Raw genomic sequence first — 25,256 nt, 5'->3', positions numbered from 1 at the left:
CAGCAGTCTGATGAAGTCTGGACTCCTCAGAATGTTTTTACATGCATAAAAGATAGGATTACAAAGGAAACTGTATTGGAATATAGAAAATAGAGAAAACAGAAAAAACAAACAGAAAACGAGTTGATGGAGCGCAGGTTGATAACTCCCAGGCTAGAGTATAATAAGCACCTGTGGCTGAGAATAGGATGAAACAAGGCTGAAAGTCTGTAGTGTCAGATTCTGGAAGGCCTTTAAGGACTGGCAAAGGTGTTCACAGGGAACTGTGGAAGATGTGAATGTGACTGATCTATGCATAAGGAAGTATCAGCGCACAGGATGGAGTGGATGAGGGACGGTAAAACCTAGAAGACTCACAACTCAATTACACTCCTGGGGGGAGGGGGAGTCTTAGCATCTGTGAAAAGACATTCAAAAAGGACTTTTAGAATGAACATTTTTACAACAATGGTTTCCAAACTTTTTTGGTCACTCACCCCATCAGTAAAAAATTTTTTATCATGCACCTCTCTCTAGATACATTTACTTATTTTCTAAATTATATACATGCAATATTGTATTAATAATTTTAATTATGCACATTGCAATTTATGTACATTATATAACTTAGACAAAAACAGAAATTAAATTGGAAATAAAAAGAGAAATTGAAAAAGAGAAATTGAAAAAGAGAAAATGAAGATGCAACAATATGTTATCCTAAGGTCAACAGGGAGACATCAGAGGTGAAATGACACAGCCAGACCTAGGCTTTAGGAACATCAACCTGTCAGCTGTGTAGAGCAGGAGTGTCAAACTCACAGGCTGTCATGTGGCTCACAACACTCCTAAGTGTGGCCCAAACCAGACTGAAACGTCACTGGGAAAAATTGAACAAAATAAGTCAAAACTACAATAAGCACAGATTGGGACAGCTGGAGATGGCCCTGGATGCAGTGGGAGGCCATGGCCTTTTTTGTTTTGTTTTTTTCTTTGGAAGGGGGAAGGCAAGGCATTCGAGGTTAAAGTGACCTGCCCAAGATCACACAGCTAGTAAATGCCAAGTGTCTGAGGTGGACTTGAACTCAGGTCCTCCTGACTCCAGGCCTGGTGCCCTACCCCCGAACCACATAGCTGCCCCACCTTTGGCCTCTTCAAGTCAAGGTCTTTAACAGGTCTCAGTTTGACTGAGGCAATGCCCATTCAGTGATTAAGGCTTACTCAAAAAAAGGGATTCTCGTACGGTGGGCTTGACACACTGTGTGCAGAGAATGAACTGAAGCAGAAGCAATCAGGAGACCTGAAACAGCAGAGGCAAGAGGTGAAAAGGGATGGAATGAGAGCGACAGCTGTGTGAGGAGAGAAGGCATCAGATGCCAGAGAAGCTGTAGAGAAACAAGGTTTGGCAACTGACTGGGCATAGAGGTCACAGAGAGTGAAGAGTCAAGCAGGAGAGTGAGGCTGGGAACCTGAGGAACCAGAAGGATGAGGGTCTTCTCAACAAAAATGGGAAAGTATGAAAGAGAGGAGGGTTTAGGGGAAAAGATAATGACCATGGTCAGCGATGCCCACCAAAAACTATCCAAGAGACTTAATCTGTCCCACTGACAATGGTGCAGGAGGGAGCCTGCTCACTGCTCATTGTTGGGCACCCAAAGGGCAGCTACTATAGCTGTGACAGAGCAAGGAGTCTGGGGGGCACAGGGTATAGGGGCTTTAGGGCTAAGCAGCCTGTGCAGAACCTGTGGGTGCCTAGGTTTGAACTCCCTTGAGGGGCCAATGCCTGCGGCAGCTGAGAAGGCCAGTAGGGGGATTCGAAGCAGGAACAGGTAAAGGAAAGAGCTACTTGTGCTGGAGGCAAAGCATGTGACTGGCTAGCAGGGGGAGGTACTCATTCTCCCAAAGCACACATCTCATCGTGCCATCTCCCCCTTCAGTTAACTCTAGGGGCTTCCTATTTGTATCAAACAGAAAACTTTCTGTTTGTCTTTTAACCCTTCCCTCTTGGTTACCTCCTCCCTCTCCAGCCTGCTGACATCCTCCTCCTATCCACTTACTCTGCCACCCAGTGTCACCAGCCTCTCGGATACTCCTTGCCTGGGACTTCATCCCGATTCCGGACTGGCTGGGAGACACTGGCTGTCTGCCATGACTGAGATTCTCTCCAAGTTTCAGCTTCCTTCAAGTCTTAGCTAAAATCCCACCTTCTCCAACAAGCCGTTGCCTTTCCCCATTTCATGTCAGTGCCCACCCCTGTGGATTATCTCCACTTGACCCCCTCTGTTTCCTTTGAGCTCCTCAAGAGCAGTGACAGAATTCCCTCTGATGCTTTTTGTTTAGGATGGTGCCTGGCACATGATGGCACTTAACAAATGCTTCACTTCCCATCCTCTAAATAGTTGATCAGACACTTCCTGGGGTCCTGGCATGTCCCCTGCTTTGGACACCAATACTCTCAAAAGCCACGTAGAACTTGTAATGCGTAGGCCCCTCAAATGTCTGATTCCTCAGACTAGCAGATTAGAGCCATGGGATCACGCTGTAATTTCTCAAAGATTGCCTCTATCTTTGGGTCCTCCCCAATGTGCCAAGGCATGACCAAGGAGGCCATCAACAAAGGGCTGAGAAATGAATAATGGTCAGAATTTAATCAGTGGCAAAGCTGTCCCTGAAATCAAGGGCTATGTCAGATAAGGGATTTCTGAAGTTCTTTCTTACCAGCTGTTAGGATCCCTTTGGTGCTCTGCATTACGCTAGAAGGTCTCACAATCCCTGAAAGTCCTGTACCCAGGAAGAATATTATACACAGATTATTAGTCATTTGAAAAGCTTTAAAGACTGAATTGAACACAGTATGTTTTTTCATGAGCCCAATAAAATTACCAAAAGTGATTTCTGTTTTAATGTCATGCAGATTTCACATCTGTTAAAGGCTCTTCCTTCAATTATCTTGATCAAATATCTGTTAAATGATGCTAGATGAATAATAACAAGTCCAACCCCAAACCTAACAACAAACACTCTGTAAACCTAAATAGCCCAGATCTGAAGATAAAACATTTTCAGACTTTCTTTGACTTGAGCAGACAACATCTATTAAATTACAAACTGGGTCATGAAAAGAGATAAAAACCCCTTTGTCCAATGACTTTTAATAATGTTTCAAAAGATATGGATTCAGAATAGGTCCTCATATATTTGAGTATGTGTTGTGATAATCTGGCAGTTTATTGAGGTAACGTTCATGCATTACAACGTATATGAGACAATGGCAATAGCATTTATATTGTATCTCAATAACTACGAATGAAAATACAACACATCCACTCAGAGTGGTTGTCTTCAGTTTCACGTTTCTTTCCTGGCTTACCTTATGAAACAAAATTAACACCCTGAGAAGGAAACATGTTTTAATGCCTTATTTTATACTGGGTTCAAACCCTGTCTCTGCTACGTACTTGCTATGTGACCCCGGATAATCACTCAAACCTCTCACAGTTTCAATTTCCTCATCTATAAAATGGGAACAACAGCCCCAACCCCACAGGGCTGTGGTAAGGCTCAGATAATACCTGCAAAAAGCCTTGTAAGCCTCAAAGTACTTTACAAATCTAAGATATTGAGACATTAAATATTATCAGTTTGCTGAAAAAAGTGGTGTATCTATCATCATAAAAATGCATCCATTTCCTAGTCCAGATGACTGCTCCTAGAACACATTAGTTTAGCTCTTATTTTTAAGTCAATCACAAGAAGATGTAAGAAGACAGCTCCCTCCAATTCTCTGCAGAAGTTGGGGACCATGCGTGTGGAATATTACATACCCTTCCAAAAAAGAGTGGAAGGAAGAAATGTACATTGGGAAGGACAACAAGTTTCAATTATTGGTGCTTTCTATCCTTCTTAGAGATAATATCGACAGGATGCTTCCCTTCTAGATGATCAAGTAAAAATAGGATTCATAAACTGTTTTCTTCTCCAGGGTCAACATTTCCTTGATGACAAATTAAAAAACATACCTTGCCGTACCACGTCCCCGCAATCAGGATCATGAGCCACTTGTAATAAAGTTTCTTCTACATCCCTGTTTCTCCCTGGAGTGTCCACGAGATAACTTATTTCTTGCTGCAGGGTTCTTGGCAAAGTCATTAGCTGAGTGAACTGGGCTTCTGGGCTTTTATCTATCTGAGTTAACAATAAGAACAACAATAATGAAAAAGTCCATCAGGGAAGTGTCCTGAAGCCAGTCCAGCAGAGCTCCAGGAGCTATTCTGTTATACCAACCAACAGCTGCCCTGCCCAATAGATTGAGCAGGCCTCCCTCTCCCTTCCTGGGGTGAGTGCGGAAACATAGAGAATGATGGGCTGCTGCAATAAAGCTGTTTTTCCATACTCTTTCATATCTATAGAATAAAAAAGATACTTTACTTTCCAAGAACAATATCTATTCTGTTCTTTAGTTTTAGGGTTAAGACAACTCATATCAAGGTTTACTTAGTATCCGACACTTGGAACTGATTATTATTTTCTTAAATATTGCATTTCAGGTGCGGTGGAACCACGATGGTGAATCAGGGGGAGCCACCAGCTAAATTCTCTCTACATTCCCTTCCAGACAACTTTAAAATAACACCTCCAATCAAATTTTGGAGTGGCAGAGCCAACAAAAAGTTGGATTGAGATATTTTTTCGGCCTAAGAACACTTGAGATGGTCAGAAGAAATCTGTAACATGGGAGTGGCGGTCTGTCTGGAGCCCACACACTTGGCAGTGGTGGCAGCAGCAACAGCCGCTGCTTCAGGAGCTCTCAGACAGAGATGATGAGGGGGGGTCTGACAAGAGTTCAGAAAGAGATTATAGGGAACTCTTGGCTAGCACTAGACGCAACTACTGCTCTTATCCAGTTCTGGGTCACAGTCCCAGGATGGAAAGGAGCACTGGTGGTTGGTCACAAGGAAGCAGTGGCCCTGGTCACAGTTATGAGGCAAAGAGGAGCGCTAGCGTGTGCAGCTGCAGGGGACCACGGCAAAGACCTGAGCACAATGACTAGGATCGCTTAGCAATCACAAAACTGACTAGACTGTAAGGATCCTGTAGGGACCACAAATTCCTGGAGCATATGGATAATGACTAACTTACTACCAGAACACCACAGCACCAAGGAATAATTTTGTCATATAAATAGCAGGTGTTTAGTATTGCTGAATGAATTAATAAAACTGGATTTCTGAAGGGAAATTATAAGATGTAAAGGACAAATAAACCATAGTGAAATTTTTCAGTTTTCTGTCCTTGCTGCAAATCAATATCGCTATCTTAATATGTAATAGTGAGAAACTAGAAATGATCCATGTGTCTAATGACTGTGGAACAGTTAAATAAACCATGGCATGTTAACAGAACGGAGTACTTCTGTGTGGCAAAAAGGGGCAAATGACTACAAAGAGCTATGGAAAACCCTGTACAAAAAGATGGACAGAAAATTCAGCAGAACATCACTGTGCACACACTGACTACAACCTAGTAACTTTTAAAAACCCCATGAAAGTTATGAACCTTGACAAGGATGTAGAAAGATGCTTTAAGGGGAAATTGAACACGTGTATTATTGTTACTTTTTCACATTTATAATACATTATGATTTTAAAATCAAAATGGAAATAATTTGAATTTTAGGGTCTTATTTGGAGATTTATTCCATATTTGGTTTAATGATTCTTCAATACAGAGAATGCTGAGTATTTTAAGAATATCAATCCTGCTTAAAATCATCTTAAATGAGCCATCTTTACAATGTATTCTATTAAATTCTGCTTAAATAAGTTTAAACATGAACGACTCCAAGAACAAAAATCTAAGCAGTGAAAAATGATTATTTGCTTTATTTTGCGTCTGTGGACTTCCTCAGTAGAGAATAATTTAACCAGCAATTCTAAGTGAGGTGAGCCAGCCAAGGCTTGGTACTTGCTTGGTAAAGTAAGTTATTTCTACCTTTGGGCAGCGAAGTGAAGAGCTTGGACTCTAAGATCTTTAGAGTCCCTTCTGGTTCGAACGCTCCAAGTCTACAAGTGCACATAAACATACACTCCCTTCACTGGCCTGTGTGAAAGAACCTCCCCCACCCCCTGCCCCCGCAAAGAAATCCTTGTAGAATCAACATCCTGACAACTTATCGCTTCAATAATCGAGGGGCCTGGGCTTTCGAGGGGGTGGGCTCTTCCTCCCTACTTTAGGAGATGGTCTTTAAGGGAAGCTGTGACCAAAACAGTCATCACCCTAACAGCCCTCTCTGAGCTAAGCTAGGCTGGTCCTAGGACAAGAGGTCTACCATCAAGCCAAGAGCCGAAGCCTTTCCAATTTGGTAGGTCTTTCCCGAGTGCTATGCTTGGTAGGCAGAGCCTCCAAGAGCCCCGAGTCACCTATACATCACAATGAGACAGGACTTTTTTCCCCAGGAGGATGGTTATATAATAACTTCTTCTTACACAATCATAGGTCTACTGAAGATGAGGGCTGGCAGAGGGCTTATGCTTAGCTGGTTAGCCTTCTCATTGGTCCGATGAGGAGACTAAGCTCCAGAGAGATTAAATGATTTGCCTAAAGTCACATGACAAGGGAAGAGCTGGGACGAGTGCCCAGACTGCTTGACCTCCAGTCTTCAGTGACATTAACCTGAGAACAGTTTTACTCAATGGGAATGGGGAGAAAGATTCAGATCCAGGACAATTGGTCCATGGAGCCTAAGAGATCACCCTTTACTTGGGTCTAACGTATTAATCCTCTTCAGGAATCCTCCTCTTTGGCACATCTGTGATCTCATAGGTATAGGTATAGATGGTATTCTCTCTAACAGTATATATGGCAACCTAGTCTTTTCATCTTGAAACATAAAGAACTGATAGAAAGTAACTAATGCCACTCTTTTCTTTTGAAGAAGACAATGTATTAGAGTTCACCTAGCAACAATATTTAGGGATCATCACATTTTGCTTTAAAGAATTGAGTTTTTTTTGGAAATGCTTTTGTAACTTAGAAGCATGGAAGTATTTTTTAAAACTTGGTGCTATAATACACTTCACATCCTGATCATTAGCAGCAAGCCCAAAACACTTTAAAGTCTGCAAAGTAATTCACAAATATCTCATTTTATCCTCACAACACCCTGTCAGAAAGGCATTATTATCTGAGATTCTATATTCAAAAACTATCTGTAGTCATTTGGTTACCAATGCTCTGGTTATCTTGACTTCTCAAATTTCCCAAGTTTTACTCAATTATCTATGAATTGCACTGTCACAATAACATCTGAATATAAATGGATACTGCTTAATTTGCATATACTATGTTGAGAAGGACTGACCTTCTGGACATATTTAAAAACTGATTCTCAACTAACAGAAAATAAGTGATCAATCTGCCACAGGATCAATTCTAATCAATTTCCAAGGGTTCCCTACACTGCCTGAGTGGGCATGCTGATTGCAGTTGACATGGAGAGGAAAGCAAGCAGAGTTGGTGTGGATGCTCATCTGAACTGTCTGAGAAATGCTGGTCCAGGTTAATTTCCAAATGCATCCTGAAAGATGGACATAAATCTTGGAACTTCTCTAATGAGGGAGTTCACCACATAACAATTAGTCTGTTCGCTTTCTAAAAAAATGCATGTAGTGATTAAATGACAATCCATAACAGTGCTGGGAGTATCCATACCAATGAGATCACAGATCCATTTGAAGTATGCTGTCATCTGATGAAAAATGCTACCTGTTCTTCCTGAGAGAGAACTGATGAACTCTGAGTGAAGACTGAAGCCGACTTTCTTCACTTACTTTATGGTTCTTGCCTTTTTTTTTTTTTTTTTGCAAACATGGCTCCTATGGAAGAAAGTTTCATATGACTTCACATTTCTTGTCTTCTCAAGCTCTGCCAAGTCCTGCCAAGCTGGAAAGACTCAACCCCAGGCTGGGTAAAGGTGATACATTTTTGGGCCCCAGTAAGTCCTGAAGGCCATCTAATATGTCAAAGACGGGCTGGGACCTGCCCAAGTGGAAGGAATACCCAGTCTGATAAAATGTCAGTAGTGAAGGACTGAAACACAAGGACATAGACATATTACCTCTAGTCTGCCTTGGTTTTCCTTGTACACCACCTGGGGGTTCTTGAATAGTATTTGGCCATATAGTTCACGAAAATGAGGTATGTTGGGTTTCACAATGTTCACCACCTTTGCTTTCTCTTCTCCTATCAGCATCCGAAAGTCACCTAGTCATAATGAAAGGAGAAAACCCTTGATGAGAACCCACAAGACAAAATTCAAGGATCCAACACATAAACGGGTGTTCAAAACCTTGGGGTTCATCTTCAAGTCTGTCTGGACGTTTTCGTACTAAAATAATTCTTTACTTCTTTCGCTCAAAGAATGGTCAACATACAAGGAGGATGAAGACTAGAAGGGGCTAGCTGTGTGACCCTGGGCACTTATTAAAGTCACTTACCCCTATTGCCTCAGGAAAAAAAAAGACTAGAAGGGAAAGGAAAGATGAGTACAGTGAATGACTGGGCCCCTATCTGCAAAACAAAACCACAAAGTATCCATAAAGAAAAGAGCTCAGATTTCATAAGACATCATTTTTTAAAGCAACATTTAAAACTAAAATAATTAATGTCCCTGGAAGAGTGAATGAAGGCGGAGGTATGGGTGATATCTTTTGATTTGTGGGTAAATTGCATTTAAGTGAGGCAGAGTTGCACGAAGTTGTCAGCCTCATTCTCTCCTCCAGAGTCATCATAGTCCAGTGGCAGGACAGATTCAAGACAACTGGCGATGGCTCAGGATGCAGTGTCTGCAGTGTCTTCAGTGTCTAACCAAGCTCTAAGAGCTCCACATCGCCTGCTTCAATTGCCTTCATGGCCACAGGAACAAACTGTTCTCATCCACCCATTCCACCAGAGGAAGTCTCCACATGTTTGGGGTAGACAACCCCCTAACTCACCAACGGGTTTGAGCCCTTGGTTTGGCCCGTCCGTTGAAATGGTTTACCAGAGTGTGTCTGCTGTGCATGCCACAGCTTCTTGAAGCCACAGATGAGAGTTAGGTGGAACAGCTGGACACCAAAGGTGGAAACAGCCCCAAAAAGGGCTCGGCAACCATCACACCAAAGGTACTGGTCCTTCCTGGACACACCCTACACCCCGAAGGCAGAGGTAGGAAGACATTCTATATTTAAAACAGTTGGAATCACTTTCTCTAAATTTCTGCAGAGCAAAAAAGCTTAGAGATATGTGGTTCAGCTACCAACACATGTCACTTAGAGAGCATGGCTTTATTATTGGTCTCTCTGAACCAAATAAACAAAGGGACCTACAGGCAGTGCTGACCACCAGTGAATGTAAGAAGCAGCTTTTCATTTCTAGGGACCCACAGGCAACCTAAGGTAGTATCACAGAAATACTGAAAACTGGTGTTTATGCTTCAATTGGACTGTTAACTCTCCATTATTCATATTAGGAAAAATCCCAAATACAAGGCACTGGACAATTGAAAAGCCCAATCCCATTTGGTTTGGGAATGTACTCAGACACACTCTCAGTGGCATTCACACTCTGACGTTCAGAGATGTTCATGTGCAGCTCCCCTTGGTACTCTGCTCTGTTAGTGGCTGCCTGGGCCTTGGGTGGGGTCAGGAAAGTCAGTGTCTTTCATTATCATGATAGATAATTAATGAGTGGCTAGTTTTTCAGAGTTTATTCCTTTTTGTTTCACTAATTATACTGCATCTATCATTCAAAACTGAAATACTTCAGGAAAACATAAGCTAGCAAGGCAAACTAATTCTCATCCAAAGATAATCTAAGCTAGGGTTTCTAGCAAACCTTGAAGCATTGCCTTGTCTTACTTCAGAACATGTCCACTGCTCTAGAGAGGACACCAAGTGTGGGAGGGTCAATGGTGAATGCAAATAGCAACACTGATCTGGGGTCAGTTTTTCTTTCCCTTTTCATGGGTATATGGGAATGCACAAAACTGAAAGCTCTTTTTGTGGGGAAGGGCTTTCCTCTGTGTCAGCTCTAGAGGAAATGAATTCCCTGCTGATTTACTGGGTCCACTGTTCTCTAGAGAACAGTAAATCTGTTCTCTACTCTGACATGAGAGCCATTCCTGTGGGGACCTTAAAGTTCCAAACAAGAGCAGCAACCATGACAGTCCTGGTTAAGTCCATGTGGCCACCCTGATTTCTGGCCATCTAATTTGACCCAAGTTTCTGTTTTAAATCAATGTCACTGAGTCCTGAGACAGCTTTTTTTTCTTAGCTTAGAAAGGTATAAAAGCAGAAGTATGGAGATGTCAGAAGCAACAGAAAACATGCAACTGTCATTCATCCGCCTGCCTCACTTGAATGCAGACTGGGCTTATTGAAACTGAGGAAGGAAAGCACCAGACTGAGACACCTTTGCATATCACAGAAGGTTGCCCCCCAGAGCATCTGCCTGCAAGGAGTTCAAGATCTGGGTAGAGAGATCACACAGGACTGTGGCATTTAGAGCTGAAAGGGCCCTTGGACATCTTATTTTATCAACGAGGAAGGTGCTAACCTGTGAAACTGAGAGCAACAGCTTTAATTATCAAGGAGTCAGCATAATTAGGAGCTAACATGTTATATGTGCTTAAGGAGAAATGAAAATGAAGGGAGTCCAACTGGAATTGAGGCCATTTGGAAGGCTTCATTTAGGATCGTGAACAGCCCTTAGAGGGTATACAGCTGAGTAGGAGAAAGGGAAAGAGGTGCTTTTAGAAGAGAGGGTCCAAGATCTGGAGCTAGGAGGGCCATTATCCATCATCCAGGGTCCAAATCCCAGGGAAAAGAAGTCTTCCCAACCTTCATGCCTTCAAAGACCTTTAGTGGCTCCCTCCTGTTTTGGGGCTAAAAACCAAAATTTGGTTTTTAAGGCTGGCATTTAAGGCTCCTTACAAGCCAGAGGCTACCAACTCTTCCAGTCTTATTTTGTATTACCCCTCTTTGTGTACCCCCTTTTCCAGTTAGCTAGCTGTTCTTCATGTATAAAATTCTGCCTCCTGCCTTTTGTCTTGTGCAGTGGTCTCCCTGCACAGAGAATTCACTACCTTTTCAATTCCATCTCACAGAATTCAAAACCTCTTTCAAAGTCAAGCTCAGGTACTACTTCCTATGTGAGGCTGTTCCTGATCTCCCTCCTACAGTTATTTCAGCCCAGATCTCCTGATCCCAAAGCTAAAGATCTCCCAACCACATTACACTGTAACCCGAGGGGGAAGGGAGAAGAACAAAAATTTACATAGCTCCTACTATGTGCCTGGCACTACACCAAGCATCTGAGAAATCATCAAAGGACCATTTGATCCTCACAACCCTAGGAGATAGATGCTATTATTACCATCCTTATTTTCCAGTAGAGGAAACCAAGGCAAAGTTAAATGACTTGTCTAAGGTCACACAGTTTGGTGTCTGAGGGTGGATTTGAACTCAGATCTTTCTGACTCCAGGCCCACTGCTCTATACTCTATCATCTGGTGGCCTCCAAAGCAAGGACAAAGGCATGCAGGGAGGATGTGTGTAAAAGGCAGTAAGAAAGCCACAAGAACCCAGGGGATGTGCTACAGTGATGGGAGATGTGGCTGGAAGGAGGCCACAGGCCACTGCTGTGATCTGGCAAGCCCACCAGCCTTCAAGGCCGCCGAAGGGCAGGGTCAGGGAGGCATCAGGAGAATGGGATACACACGTTCAGATGGCTCTGCCAATAAAGGCTTCGCACATCTTCCTGGAGGCAAACACATACTAACCGGAGTAGGAGAGTCCAGCGATCTGCACAAAGAGGTCTTCCTCGGAGAAGCTTTCTGGGAGCATGAGGAAAGCTGTTGTGACAGCACTCTGCAGGTTGGACTCGAGGGCCGCCCGCAGTAGAGAGTCTTCCTTCAGGCTCAAGATTCTCACCTAAGGGGGAGAAGGGCAGAAGGGCTGCTAATGCAGCTCCAGGACTTTTTCTCCTCCCCCATTTGCTCCTTTTTTCAGAACCCAGAAGCTTGCTTCTTGCCTGAACTCTGCCTCTCCCATCCTGCTCCCCTTCACTGGCTGTACTTCTACACCAACTAGTGTGAGAACAGAAGTTCAAAAGAAAGTGCAGAAAATTAGGACAGCCATAAAGTAACATAAAGAATTTATTACATATTTTATGAAAAGTGAGTAGTGTAGGGCAGCTAGGTAGCACAATGGATAGAGTACCAGCCTTGGAGTCAGGAGGACCCAAGTTCAAATCCAGCCTCAGACACTTACTACTAGCTTTGTGACCCTGGGCAAGTCATGTAACCCCAAATGCCTCAAAAAAAAAAAAAAAGAAAAAAGCAAGCAGTATGAAATGGAGATACAGGGAATCCTCTTTTTATGTTTGGCTATGTGCATGAGAATGATATTTTTTCGGTGTCTACAGTCAAAATAAAATTTTAAAAGAGTTGTGAGATGTAACTGGTAGGCTATCCCTCAAGTTACATCCAAAAAAAAAAACCAAAAAACAGCACGGGACTGGCCAAAGTTCTGAATTCCTCAGGCAGTAGGTGGCACCACAGAGGAGACAGAGCACTTGGACTAAAGTCAGACCCAAGTACAAATCCTGACCCCCCCCCACACCACAGCTGTGTGATTAAAGTCACTAACCTTGGTCTGCCTCAGTTTCCTGGTCTGTAAAACAGGGATCACAACAACATCAACCTCCCCAGGCTGTTGTGAGGATCAAATGAGGTGCTATTTGTAAACCGTTTTGCAAACCTTTAAGTGCTATAAAATGCCCCTCACCTGATCCTTCCACACCTGCAAACCAGCATTCATCTACACTAGGGGCCTCTCCTTAACCCCTCACCACTGGCTCCCGATCCTGCCACTCTACTGTATCTGCTCTCTCCAAAGCCACCAGTGATCTCTTAGTTGCCTAATCCAGTGGCCTCTTCTTAATCTCATTCTCCCTGACTTCTCTACGGCCCGTCCATCACTCCTCCCTCCCTGACATTCTCTTCTCTCTAGGTTTTCAGGACACTCTCTTTCCTGGTTCTCCTGTGTCCTTTGCTGGGTCCTCCTCCAGATCATGCTCTTCAACCATAGGTGGCCCTCAGGATTCTGTCCTGTGTCCCCTTCTCTTTGCCCTCAGTACTACTTCCGTTCATGATCTCATCAGTTCCCCTGGATTTAATTAGCATCCCTATGCTAATGATTCCCAGATCTACCTTTCCTGCCCCACCTCTCTGCTGACCTCCAATTTTGAATCTCTAACTGCGTTTCAGATGAGATCTCAAATGGATGTCCAACATCTTAAACTCAACATGAACAAATCTGAACTCATTCTCTTCCCCCCAAATCCTCTCAGCCTCTCCCCTCCAATCTTCCCTATTATTACAGAGAACAACCCCATCACCCTAGTCCCTCAGACTTACAATCTGGAAGTGATCCTGGATTCTTTACTATCTTGCACTTCATATTTAATCTGTTGCCAAGGCCTGTAGATTTCACCTTTGCAACATCTCTCCAATAAGCCTCTTTCTCTCCTCTGACACTGCCTTCACCCTTATGCAGGTCCTCCTCACCTTGCACCTGGGTTAATGCAATGTCTGCTGGGAGGTCTGCCTGCCTCAAGTCTACTCACTCCAGTCCATTCTCCATTCAACCACCAAAATGCTGGTCTCACCATGTCACCCCCCACTCAATAAACTCCAGTGGCTCTCGACTGTTTGCAGGTGCAAATATAAAATGCTTTGTTTGGTATTCAAAGCCCTCTATAACCCAGCTGCCTCATATTCCCCCAATGTACTCCTCTGTTTAGTGACATCAGCCTCTTGGCCATTCCATAAAGCCACACTCCCATCTCCTGGCTCCAGGCATTTTCTCTGGCTGACCCCCCCAAGCCTGGGATACTCTCCCTCCTCCACTACCACTACTGACCTCCCTGGCTTCCTTTCTGTCCCAACTAGAATCCCACCTTCCCCAGGAAGCCTTCCCCAATCCCTCTTAACTCCAGCCCTCTCCCTCTGTTAATTATCTCCTTTTGATCTGGTGTAGAGCTTGCTCTGGATAAATTTATTTGCATGTGGTCTCCCCTGCTGGATTGTAAGCTTGAAGGCAGGGACTGTCTTTTGCCTCTTTTTGTGTCCCCAGTGTTTACCTGGCATACAGAAGGCACTTAATAAATGTTTACTGAATGAATTATTCTGAAAAAATCTTTCGTTCTGAAGCTAGACCCTACCATTCCTACAGTAAAGAAGAACAAATTAATTAAGACAACCAAGATTGTGATCAGATGTCAAATTTCCCTACCCATGGTCAATGGGAGATTAATCCTATCATCAGACAAGATCCTAACAATACTGCTAAGGAGCATGATTTTAATTTTTCTCCGGTGAAAAAGAAGAAAACGTATGCTAACTCATAGCAAAGATGGACATGGAAAACAGATAGAGGGACAATTTAAGAATCACTGAACTACCTGAAAGCCATGACCTAAACAAAACAAAAAAAGAACCCAGAAGTCTAATTTCTAGTTCAAGAAATCATAAAAGAAAACCACCCAGGATCTCTCAAAAGTGGAGGTTCAAGCAGAAGTAGAAAGAATCTCCTAATCACCTACTTAAAAGAAACTACAAAACAAAACTTCTAGGAAAGTTATAGCCCAAATTCTGAGCTTCCAGGCCAAATAAGAAATACTTCAAGCATCTAGAATGACTTAAAGCACTTAGGAGTCACTCAGGATCACATAGATTTGGCAGCTACGCTAAAAAAGGAGTGGTGACCCTGGAATAAGACATCCCAAAAGACAAAAGACAGACGTAGACCAAGAATAACTTACTCAAAAGTGAAGATAATCTACAGGGCAATATGGACCTTTAAAATATAATACTTCTAAACTTTTCTGATAAAAGAAACTTTGAAATGCAAACAAAGAAGTTTAGAAAAATAGTTTAAGATGTTTGAGAAATTAGGAGGGACTACACAAGGATGGAGTGTTTGTACTTTTAATGGGGAAGCTGTGACAAGTGTCAACTAGAACCTAATGTCAACATGATCAAAGAGAAAGTTAAATGAGACAAAAGGTCTTTGAGGGAGAGAGAAACCACTAGCCAAGGATGGAAGGGACTGAGGGTGGGGAGGGTAGGACTTACAATCTCATATAAAATGGGTCTAAAAGTAAAAGACTACATAAATAAGGAGGAAGGGGGAGCTGGCTTCACTTTTATTTGAATTTGCCATAGACACAAAATTTAGTATAAAAATATACAGAATTTTTCTTCAAAGAAAAAAAATTCTCTTATAATTATAAACTACTGCTAGGTGTCGCAGTGGATAAAATGCTGGATCTGGAGTCAGAAGTCCAGAGTTCCAATCCTGCCTCAAACAACAACAGTGTGACCCTGGCCAAGTAACTTAATCTCTGTCTGCCTCAGTTTCCTCATAGTATGAAATGAAGATAATAACAGCACCTACCTCCTGAAGTTGTGAGGATGTTTGTGAAGGGCTTTATAAACCTTATGCAGCAGAAATGTGAGCTATTACTGTTGTTACTGCTATATTACCTTGCCCTTTCCTTGTGTTTTTTCTGTAATTATTTCAAATTTGGGGGACCTGGGATTTCACTGACACAGATACACTCCCTTTACTGATTCAAATCACAGCTCTTCTTAACATCTTAGTAAACAAACTACAGGAGTCAGTGTATCTGAAAAAATTCAATTTAGGCTGGAGGATGACCTTCTAACAACAAACTTCGCTGAACTTTAACTAGACGGAGCCTTTGACACAAGAGAGAGTTCTTTGCCAGGCTCATATTCGAAGTTTTCCCAGCTTGGTGTGGCCTGCCAGAACTTGTGTTTTCTTGGCAAAAAATCTGTCACCTCCAGGCCACAATGAGACAATCTTAAAAGATACTTATGCAATTAGAAGGATTTAAAAGCAAGCATTTAACAAACAGCATGACCAAGTCATAGACTCAAAATGCGATTTGCCTAAGGACATATCAATCAGTTGGAAATGTCAGGATAACACCCTGTGTTTCCAAATCAGGGTCAGGCTCACAGAGTTAGAGCTGGAAGGTGCTTGAAGGTGGATTCTAACCTGTAAACTTTACCTCATACTACTCATATAGTACTTGATCTAAGCCACACAACTAGTGAGGAGTAAGAAGGTACTAGAACTCAGACCCTCTGATTTGTAATCCTGTTAATTTCCCACTACATCACGATACCTTTCTTGACCTCTCTTTTGCCTGGTTCTTCCACAACTCAATGATACTGAGATATGCAGCTTGTTAACATTAAATAACCAAACAAGGTACTTTTCGGGAGAGGTTTTTTTTGGCTGATGTTCAACACTGTTGATTAAACATCAGTTTGTTCTGTAAGTTTTCTTTTGAATTAGGGGTAATCATAAATTTTTTTAAAAGTTAAGATTGTGAAAAAGTGTCTATATTTAAAGAGCCAAATTTAGATGACTCTGCCTTTGTGTTGATCTAGTCTTTCAGTGTTAGGTGAAATGGGAACTTGGCTTACTAACACTGCAGTGTGGTGTTCAGAGCGAAAAGCCAGTGACCTCCTGAGGCTCGGCCCAAGCAGCCTGGGAAAAACCCGAGTTCTCTGATTTGTGAATAGCTATTTGTATCTCATTAGAGATGTCCTGACCTGAACTGCCTGGGGAATGCTAGCCCTATTGCCATAAAGAACATCTTTGAGGGAGGACAGGACCATTCGGAGCTATTTAAAAAAGTGAACTAAGAGATAGGTGTGCATGTCTGAACACAGGAAAAGGGAAAAGCCACATGTGGTTTCCTCTTCAACTTTGTTACATGAAGAGCTCAGTTCAAAAGGGCAACAGTGCTTCAGCCACCGAGACCACTAAAGCCCAAGCCCCAGTGAATGTTCCAGCCCTCAACCAATAAGCAAACAGCTTCACTACTCAGGATTTTTCCATTTAGACCACGAGCAAAACTGTTCAAGATTCCAATTGAGAAGGACGAAAACTTTACTAAAGGAAAATTTCAGGACTAGAGGGGATCTCAAAGATCATCTGCTCAATATTCTCATTTCAAAGAAGAAAGAAGTAGTGTGGTCATGGTCCCACTGTTGTCGAGGACAGAACTGAGACCTAGAGCTCTGGTCTCTTCACTTTCCACCTCTTACCTCTCTTGGGAATGATGCTCTTTGTATTTATTAGAGAGACTTTTACACCTAACTAAGAAAAGTCATGAAAGCTACATAGTATCAGGTAAAAGAAGGAAAATATAACTCCTTAGATACACAGTTGAATGAATGAATTTAACTGGACTAAAGTCTCAGATGGGAATGTCCCTTTATATCTCTGGATCTTAGAATGATAATTAGACTAGCCAATTTCTAAAGTCTTCTTAGAGCTCAAAATTTTGATTCTGTGAAATATCTGGCACTTGAACAAGTGAATAAAACTTTCTTTTTTTATCATGACTGATTTCAGCAGAAGTAATGGGTCAAAAAAAAGTTATTTGGGAGAAAAAAAAAATTTCCCATTACAGAAAAAAACCATAATTCCCCCAAACTTAAAAAAAACACCAGGTAAATTAGGTGATGATTCTTCACATTAGTGAAGTATAGATTCATAAAAAGATTCAACACATTCTTTTGAACAACTAAATTTGTTAATGTATTTTTTTCCTGACTAAAAAGGACAGGAGGCTGAGAAATTTCAGGCTAGTATAAAGAACCCTTGCCAAAGCAAAACCAAATAAAAGCAAGCAAAAGCAAAAATAAACCATCTCTGAAATGAGAATCAAAGGGCAAAATGTGTTTTAAGCAACAAAATCCAATTCAAACCTTGCTTTTCCAAAACATTTGATTTTGTCCAACCAGATGCTTCCAGACATGCTTTTTTTCTTCTACATTTCCAAAGCTACCAAGTTTCCTATCTATTCAACAAGCCCAAAGTCAAGAATCTCTGGGAAATAGCAAAATCATTTGAGCCCAAACAGCTGAGGCCAGTCTCCTTCCTCTCACAAAGAACTGCAAGCAAGCCTGTTCTCAGAGTCCTTTCACTATCAGAGGCGGAGGTCACCAGCCAGCGGAAGCTCCATTGGTGGCCACCTGAGGGCGGGACTCACATATTCAGAGACAGCTATTTTTCTGATTCTGTTTGCACGATATCATCTTCTTCTTTGTAAAAAGATGAATTCAGTTCTAACAGCTGAGGAAATCTTTCATTTGCACTTCGTTTGACCCTTGACATATAGTTAGTGCTAAATAAATGTTCCATGAATTGGTTGTTGAATTGATGACACAGCCTGCCTTTCTCAATAAACAAACAGAGCAGAGTACTGAAAATGTAATGACAAAGCGAGGTGGGCCACTTGGACTCCTGGAACTCATTTCTAAGTTCTACAATCATTGGTATTTTCGGGAGAAAGGAGCTTAGTTACTCACCGGCTTTTGTAGGCGTCCAGCAACATATAAGGTATTCCAATTAAGCAGATCATTAATTAGGGTTTCAGTGCTAATAACCCCATATTTGATAAGCTGTGGAAGAAAAAGATACTCATGAATTGAATCCCTGTTAGTTTCCCGGAACCCTCAAAATGGCTCGTCCAGACAAGCTCCTGACTGCACATATAGTTACCTCCACGCCAAAGGGGTAGTAGTGAAATGACCAGCCCCAGGAAGGATTTGCTGGTTTTTACTTAGAACCTAGGGGCGACCTAGTCTAACCTCAGCTCTGTCAGACTTTTTAGAGCAGTGGATTCAATGACTTGCCTAAGGTAACAGAGCTGGACCTAGAAACCAGGACTCTTAGGGTAAGCTGGTTCACCACATTACAGATAATAATTTTCACTACATTAAAACTTTCACTGATATTTGGCAGAATTTTCAAATACCTTTCTAATGAATAAAATTCCCCTTTTATTGGTGCTAAAACATTTGACAATTATGGCCAATCTCATTTCAATGATAATGAGCATAAATCTTGGCTGTAATTCTTTCTAATTTATATAATCCTGTTTTCAGCCACAAATACTTCCAGGCTGTCTTGTTGCACTCGTACCCTCATACCCCAAAACATTCTTTTTGGGCTTCCTAACTCCAAAAAGTAGACACAAATGTTTGATTAGGAAATCTATTTTCTTTGACCCATAATTATATGTACTAGGAATATAAGCATGGATGTGCTTATTGGGGCCTGTAAAATTATTTGAAAAGGTTTCCAAATTAAAGATAAGCTTAAGGTAACATTAATTGTAAAAACAGTCATCCTGTGCAGATATGTTCTGAAAACAAATCATCAACAAAACAAAAATAAGCTGTGAATGGCCCTTTTCCCCAAATGCTGGCTTAGGCAGAAACCATCTGACAAGGTTGCTATGGGGAAAGTGTTTCACGTACTTTGAAGTCTAGCTAAGTGATTATTATAAGTGCCTAATGTAAACGTGAAATTTCGGGTACTAGTTTGTGAAGATCCAGAAATACATTAACCAAAGTTGCACTAGGGAAGGGCTGGGATGGGACATAAGCTGGTGAAAGTACATCTGGGTAAAGAATGCCTGGGAAGAGACCTAAAGGAAGTGAACAACAATGAGTCAGGTGATGACCAAAAGACTGAATCCCCTCAGGTGGACCTGGACAATAAGTGAGGCTAGCTGCCTGGGGACAGGTAAGTAGGGAGAAACGTTTTTGAAAGGGGAAGTCAGGAGAAACCTGAGAGTGGATTTCCCTTCCTCTGACTGGGTGACTGGATGAGGGCTAGGGGAGATCCCAACCAAGAATGGCTCTAGTTTAGTATGGAGGTAGAAAATATAGAAGTCACAGAGAGAAGAGACTTTGCTTGCTCTGGTAGAGGGAGTTTCCTCACACAGGAGCTTGATAGGTTCCTTCTTTATCCATTCTGGTACTGGCACATGTGTGTTGTAAGATTGAGAGCTGGAAGGGACCTTAGATCATTCTAGACTAGGCATTCTTAATCTGAGATCCATGAACTATATTTCAACGTAATCCTATTTAAAAACATGATACCAAGAAGGGGTCCATGACACAAAAAAGGCTAAGAATAGCTAATCAAATCAAAACTGCTCATGTGACAGATGAAGAAAATGAGGCCCACAGGAGAGAAACAACTTGCTCCAAGTCACACAGGTGGATGTAGCAGGAGCTGAGCCAAATCCAGTGTTCTTGTCACTAAAGCCCAGAATCTGTTCAAGAAAGAGCAGGGTGAGCTCCAGCAGAGGCCAGGCTGAGGCCCCTTCACCTGCCCAGCTCCTTGTCAATATCAAGCAATGGCGGGAGAAGCAGATCTTAGGCCCTGTGAAGGGCAGGTAGAGTGTATATATATCCCAAGAGCAATGGAGGGAATGGCCTTGTTGGGTTGATAATTTGCCAAGTTGTAGCAGCATCTGCTTGGAGCTGGAAATCACCATGTAGTGGAGGGGGAATGCACTCTATAAGGGTTTAAAAGGCTCTCAGGATGGAGATACTCACTTGTGAATCCATCATGGTTTATCTACTGTGACTCAGTGGCTTCTGTGCTACTATCCTGGAATGCTAAAGGAGTCTGAGAATGACAGGCTCCTGCAATGGATCACTGGAAATAGTTGGAAAACAGGAGTGATCAGACATAACTTTTAGCAACTGCTATGTTGTGGTCAATGCATGTATGAAGAGTGCTTTACAGAGGCTGAAACCTATGTAAGCATCACCCATTAGAACAAGGTGTTCTAATGCTACAAGGGGTATAAGAGGTCATGTGATGAGGAGGACCTGAGGCCCAGAAGAAGAAAGGGCTTGTCCATGGTCACGGAGGCCGAGTGCAACGCCCTTCCACTGGAGTCTATTGCTTCCATGGAATAGTAAAGTCTTAGTTTTTCCAAATGGAACCCGAGCTCTCCATTTGGAAAATGCAAAACTGCTCCTCCAGATCACAGACTTTGAGCTGGAGAGGACCCTAGAGTGTCCAGTCCAATCCTCCCACCTTCCAATGAGTTGGTGATACAGAGGGAAGAACTTCAAATTGACAGCCCCAAGATTTAGGTGTTGGCTGCATCTCTGCCATTAGCTAGCTGTATAACCTGGGGCACAGCCCTAAGAACAGATCTATTCTTATCTGTAAAATAAGGGCACTGAAATTATCCCCAATCCTCCTAGAATTCTACCACTAGAGACACATTTTAATTGTCATAAAATGACTTAAAAATGAGGACTTTTGGAATCACTTCTGATGGCACATTATAAGAACACCAGATATCAAGAATATTTCTTTACACTGAAATGACTTCCAGAATGTGATTACATCTGTAGTCACTCACCTTTAATCCCACTTACGAACTGCTTCTCATACAGAGAGTAGGTGTAAGCTTTTGCACACCACGGACTACTCTGCTTTCTGCCCTTTCACTCACTACCAAACCTTTCATCTTTCCCTGCTAGGATTCCTGCCTTCAAAGGTGGCCTGGAGAATATACAAAGCCCTGAATTTAGACTCAAAAGCCCTGGCCTCCAGTCCCAGGTTGGCTGCTTAGCTGTGTAGTGATACACAAAAATTATTTACCCTTTTTCAGGCTTAGTTCTCTCATTTGTGAAAATGGAGATAATAACACTTAACTTGCTTGACAGGGCTAAGAAAAAAGAACTTTATACCCAGTGAGTTTCTCTAGTCAACAGGTGGCTCAGTACAGGTCACCTTATATACACCCCTGATACCAGGACCCCTAAGAGCTCCAGCTTCCCTGCCTGAGGTCCTCCCCCTACAGACCAGGCTCTCTGCCTGAGCTCTTGGCCTCCTGGTTCCTGCCTTAACCTCCCAATCTTAAGACTTCTTAGTCCCTGATGTGTGTTCTATGCGAATAGTGCAATTGAGTGTAGAGTGCCAGAACTGAAGGAGCCTTGACTTGGAGCTCAAACTCTCTCTACCTCTGCTATCTCCCCCATTAGCTTCTTGAAGGCAAGGCCTGTCTTGCTTTTCTATTTCTATCATCATTGTTTTTGTACACAGTAAACATTTAAAAAATGTTTTTTCACTCATTCAACAATCTATTTCTTCATATCCTCCTTCAACACTCCTTTCTGATTCTGCACTTCATTTTCCCCATCTGTAAAATGGGAATATTTGTAGCACCTTTCTTACAGGGTTATTGTAAAGCTCAACTGAGATAAAGTTCAAAGTGTTTTGAAAATTTTAACATGCTGTATCAATGTCAGCTATTATTGATAAGATATTCTACTGTCCTGTTGACCCTTGGACCCTGTGCTCCCACAGTTCCCGAACGCCTTGGGTCTGTCTGGCATTGGCTGGGTCCCAACCTCAAGACTTAAGTGTGTCCTGGCTGGCCATGGCCGGCCTCTTCCTGCTCCCCCAGGACAGTGGCTTTCCTGGCAAGACAATGCTATGGTTTCCTTTGTCCTAATCACAAGCCTTACACTTGTAATATGCATTCAGGACACATCACGCAGGGATCAAAGCAATGTAGCAGAGAGAAGAGAGTTAGATGGAAAGAGGGCCTGGGTTTGAATTCTGCTTCTGTATTTGCTATCCATGCAACCTTGGCCAAATCACCCCCTTTCTGTGCCTCAGTTTTCTCATCTTTAAGAGATGAGGAGCTTAAAAATAAATACATAAGAGAAGGTTAGATTGGGGCCACTAAGATCTTTTCTGATGCTAAATTTCTGCACCAGTTTGTTGCCACTGATTGAGATGCTCTTATTTTAGGATTTACCCCTCTAGTCCAATGCAAGCTATCCTAAAGCAAAGATGCCTCTGCTCACAAAGGGATTGACCATTGACATACCAAAGGCCCAGGCAGGCATCCCTTGGCTTTGTGTGAACCACAAGGCCCTGGGTGGTGTCCATCTTACCTGTAAAGAAGGAAGGAAGAAAGATTCGTCTTGAAGACAGATACTTTTATTTTTTCAATGATCTCAACAAATACTTTTTAAAGTGAGGAAACCCTTACAGTAGGGCAGGATGACAAAGTTAGAGGCCTATTCCTTCTCTGTCCGGCGACGTTTCCACTTACTCAAACCCCAGTTGTAGTTGGCCAGTACAATCAATTCCAGAATGTGGCCGGAAATCCGACTGATCAAGTTTCCAATAAGTAGCCATGCTGATGCCAAAGATGCCCGATGCCCCGTCAGAAAGGGGCCAGTCACTCACCTTCCCGGCGCAGGTTATCATGGTGTTGTAGTAGATGCCCGCCCCGTAGTTATTCTGCACTTTCGCGATAATTCGGGGCCCACAAAATCTCAGGAAAGAGTAGTGGCTGCGGTTCTGCTGCAGATTCTTGGAATGCCACGTTACGGGGTCGTCCACGGTGAACACGAAGTCCAGCATGACGTTCTGTGCGGGGAAGAAGAAGGGAGGCACGTTAGGCGGGAGCGCCGGCGGGAAGAGCCGGGCAGGACGCGGAGGTCGGGTATTAACCCAGCTCACGCCCCACACGGGCTAACGGTCCGCGTGGCCGTGGACGGGTCACGGCCGCTGCGGGCTCCCGCACAGGCCTGGACGGGCTTAGTTTCCCTTCAAGGTCGGAAGATGGTACTCGGAGCTCGGATCGGAACACCCAAGACAAGTCCTGCCTGGTGTCCCGGGGCCCCTGCAAGGCCCCCCCACTCCGCTGACTGCAATGGGGGGGCCCTGTGGCTCCCCCCAACCTCGGTGAGGGCCGGAGGAGGAGCTGTGCATTAGCAGGAAGTCCTCGGACCCCGCGAGTACAGGGGACGCTCCCTGGGGGGGAGGCGAGGGGCGGGGCTGGGTACCCCGACTTTCCTTCTCGTTCCGGGCGCACGCGGAGGCCGGGCCTCGGCCTGGTCCCCCCGCACCCCCGGCCTCGCTCGTCCCTCTCGGAGCAATGGGGGCACGGGCCGGGAGGGGGGCGGAGGCCGAGCCCGCTCACCTTGCGGCCGCCGTTGGGCCCTGCCTGGCGGTACACCCCGGAGCCATAGGCGAAGGCCAGGCTCAGGTTCTCGGGGAAGCTCGCCAGGATCCGGCGGAACGTCACCCCCAAGTTCGGCAGCGACATGACATGGGACAGGCTGGCGGCCGGAGCCGCGGCCGCCACTGGCCGAACGGGCGGAGGAAGGAGGGGCCGCTGCGCAGGCGCGGCGCTGGCTTCCTCCGCCAGGAGTGGGGCGGGGAAAGAGAGGGGGCGGCGGGCGAGAAGAGAGGCGGTCCTCGCCCCGCCCCGCCCCCTGGCGGCCGGAGGCTCGCGGTGGCCGGCCCCGCGGCGCTGATCTCATCCTCGCTCTCTTTCCCTTCCACTTCTCAGTGCAGAGAGCGCCGCCCTAGCGGCAGGAGGACCTCACTTCAAGTCCGGCCGGGACACGTCACTAACCAAACCTTCTTTACGTCAGTTTCCTCATCTGTCAAATGAGCTGGAGAAGGACATCGCAAACCTCTCCAGGATCTCTGCCAAGAAAACCCCGAATAGGAGAAGGAAGAGTCGGACTGAACAACAACAAATCTATTATGAAATAATCACAATACACGATATAAGTGACTTTTATAAATTCTAACCTGACCACAAACATTAATTAGGAGTTTCACCTAATTTACCCTCTGCCGACCTTATCGTCTTCATTTGTAAAACAGGGGTGAATAATGCCATCAAGGGCGGGTGTCAAATTTATTGTAAATAATGAACAATAAATAAAAAAATGTATTAATTCAAATCCGGGACAAGTCACTCACTTCACCCTGCCCGAGTTTCCTCCTTTGTAAAATGGGGACAAGTAAAAGTAGCTACCTTCCAAGGTAGATGTGAGAATAAAATTAGTTCATTAACTTAATTAAATTGCATCATCAATAATAAATTAATAATTTAAATTATTTCAGAATATAGAATAATTAAGTTAATTGAAGTCCATTTTTAAAATAAAATTAAATGAATTAAATGTGTTGAAAGTTAAAAACAACAAATAAGTATTATTTACAAATTTGTAAAGCACTTGGCAAACCTGTTAACTTATTAAAGAATAGACACTGGGGTGGGCAAGAACTGTGGTTCTTTTTATGTATCCTCCCCATTTAGCACTGAAAGGGTTTGGTACCTGTTAATAAATTCTTGTTGACTTACTACTTGATTCTCCTACATTAAAAAAAATTTTTTTTGGGGGGGGGTAGAGGCTTGTAATTTCATAGATGTAAGGAATTTCTGGCAACTCCCTGCTTTAAAATAAGGAGGTAAAAATAAAACCCCTTTGGAGCCAAGGAGGCTAGGAAGGTAGGGAAATGGGGTGGGAGGCAATGGAAGAGCCTCTGGCAGAAGGT

General features: G+C 43.3%; 1 protein-coding gene across 2 annotated transcripts in view; it reads right to left on the bottom strand.

The window, feature by feature from the left end:
* Positions 1–24,161, bottom strand: part of TAMM41 (TAM41 mitochondrial translocator assembly and maintenance homolog) — a 30,814-nt gene extending 6,653 nt beyond the window's left edge. The window contains exons 1-7 of one of the 2 annotated variants that reach the window (XM_072598465.1): positions 23,884–24,161; positions 23,145–23,327; positions 18,434–18,526; positions 11,798–11,948; positions 8,096–8,241; positions 3,999–4,164; positions 2,698–2,760 (exon numbers count right to left, since the gene is read on the bottom strand). In XM_072598465.1, coding sequence (XP_072454566.1) covers positions 2,698–2,760; positions 3,999–4,164; positions 8,096–8,241; positions 11,798–11,948; positions 18,434–18,526; positions 23,145–23,327; positions 23,884–24,009 — 928 coding nt within the window. In that variant the 5' untranslated portion in view covers positions 24,010–24,161. The remainder of the gene's footprint in view (positions 1–2,697; positions 2,761–3,998; positions 4,165–8,095; positions 8,242–11,797; positions 11,949–18,433; positions 18,527–23,144; positions 23,328–23,883) is intronic. The other variant, XM_072598466.1, reaches the window with a different exon arrangement.
* Between the last annotated feature and the right edge of the window lie 1,095 nt (positions 24,162–25,256).

Source organism: Notamacropus eugenii, chromosome 3 (genome assembly GCF_028372415.1).
Source record: "Notamacropus eugenii isolate mMacEug1 chromosome 3, mMacEug1.pri_v2, whole genome shotgun sequence".
Taxonomy (NCBI): domain Eukaryota; kingdom Metazoa; phylum Chordata; class Mammalia; order Diprotodontia; family Macropodidae; genus Notamacropus; species Notamacropus eugenii.
This window is presented reverse-complemented; position numbering and strand designations above follow the sequence as displayed.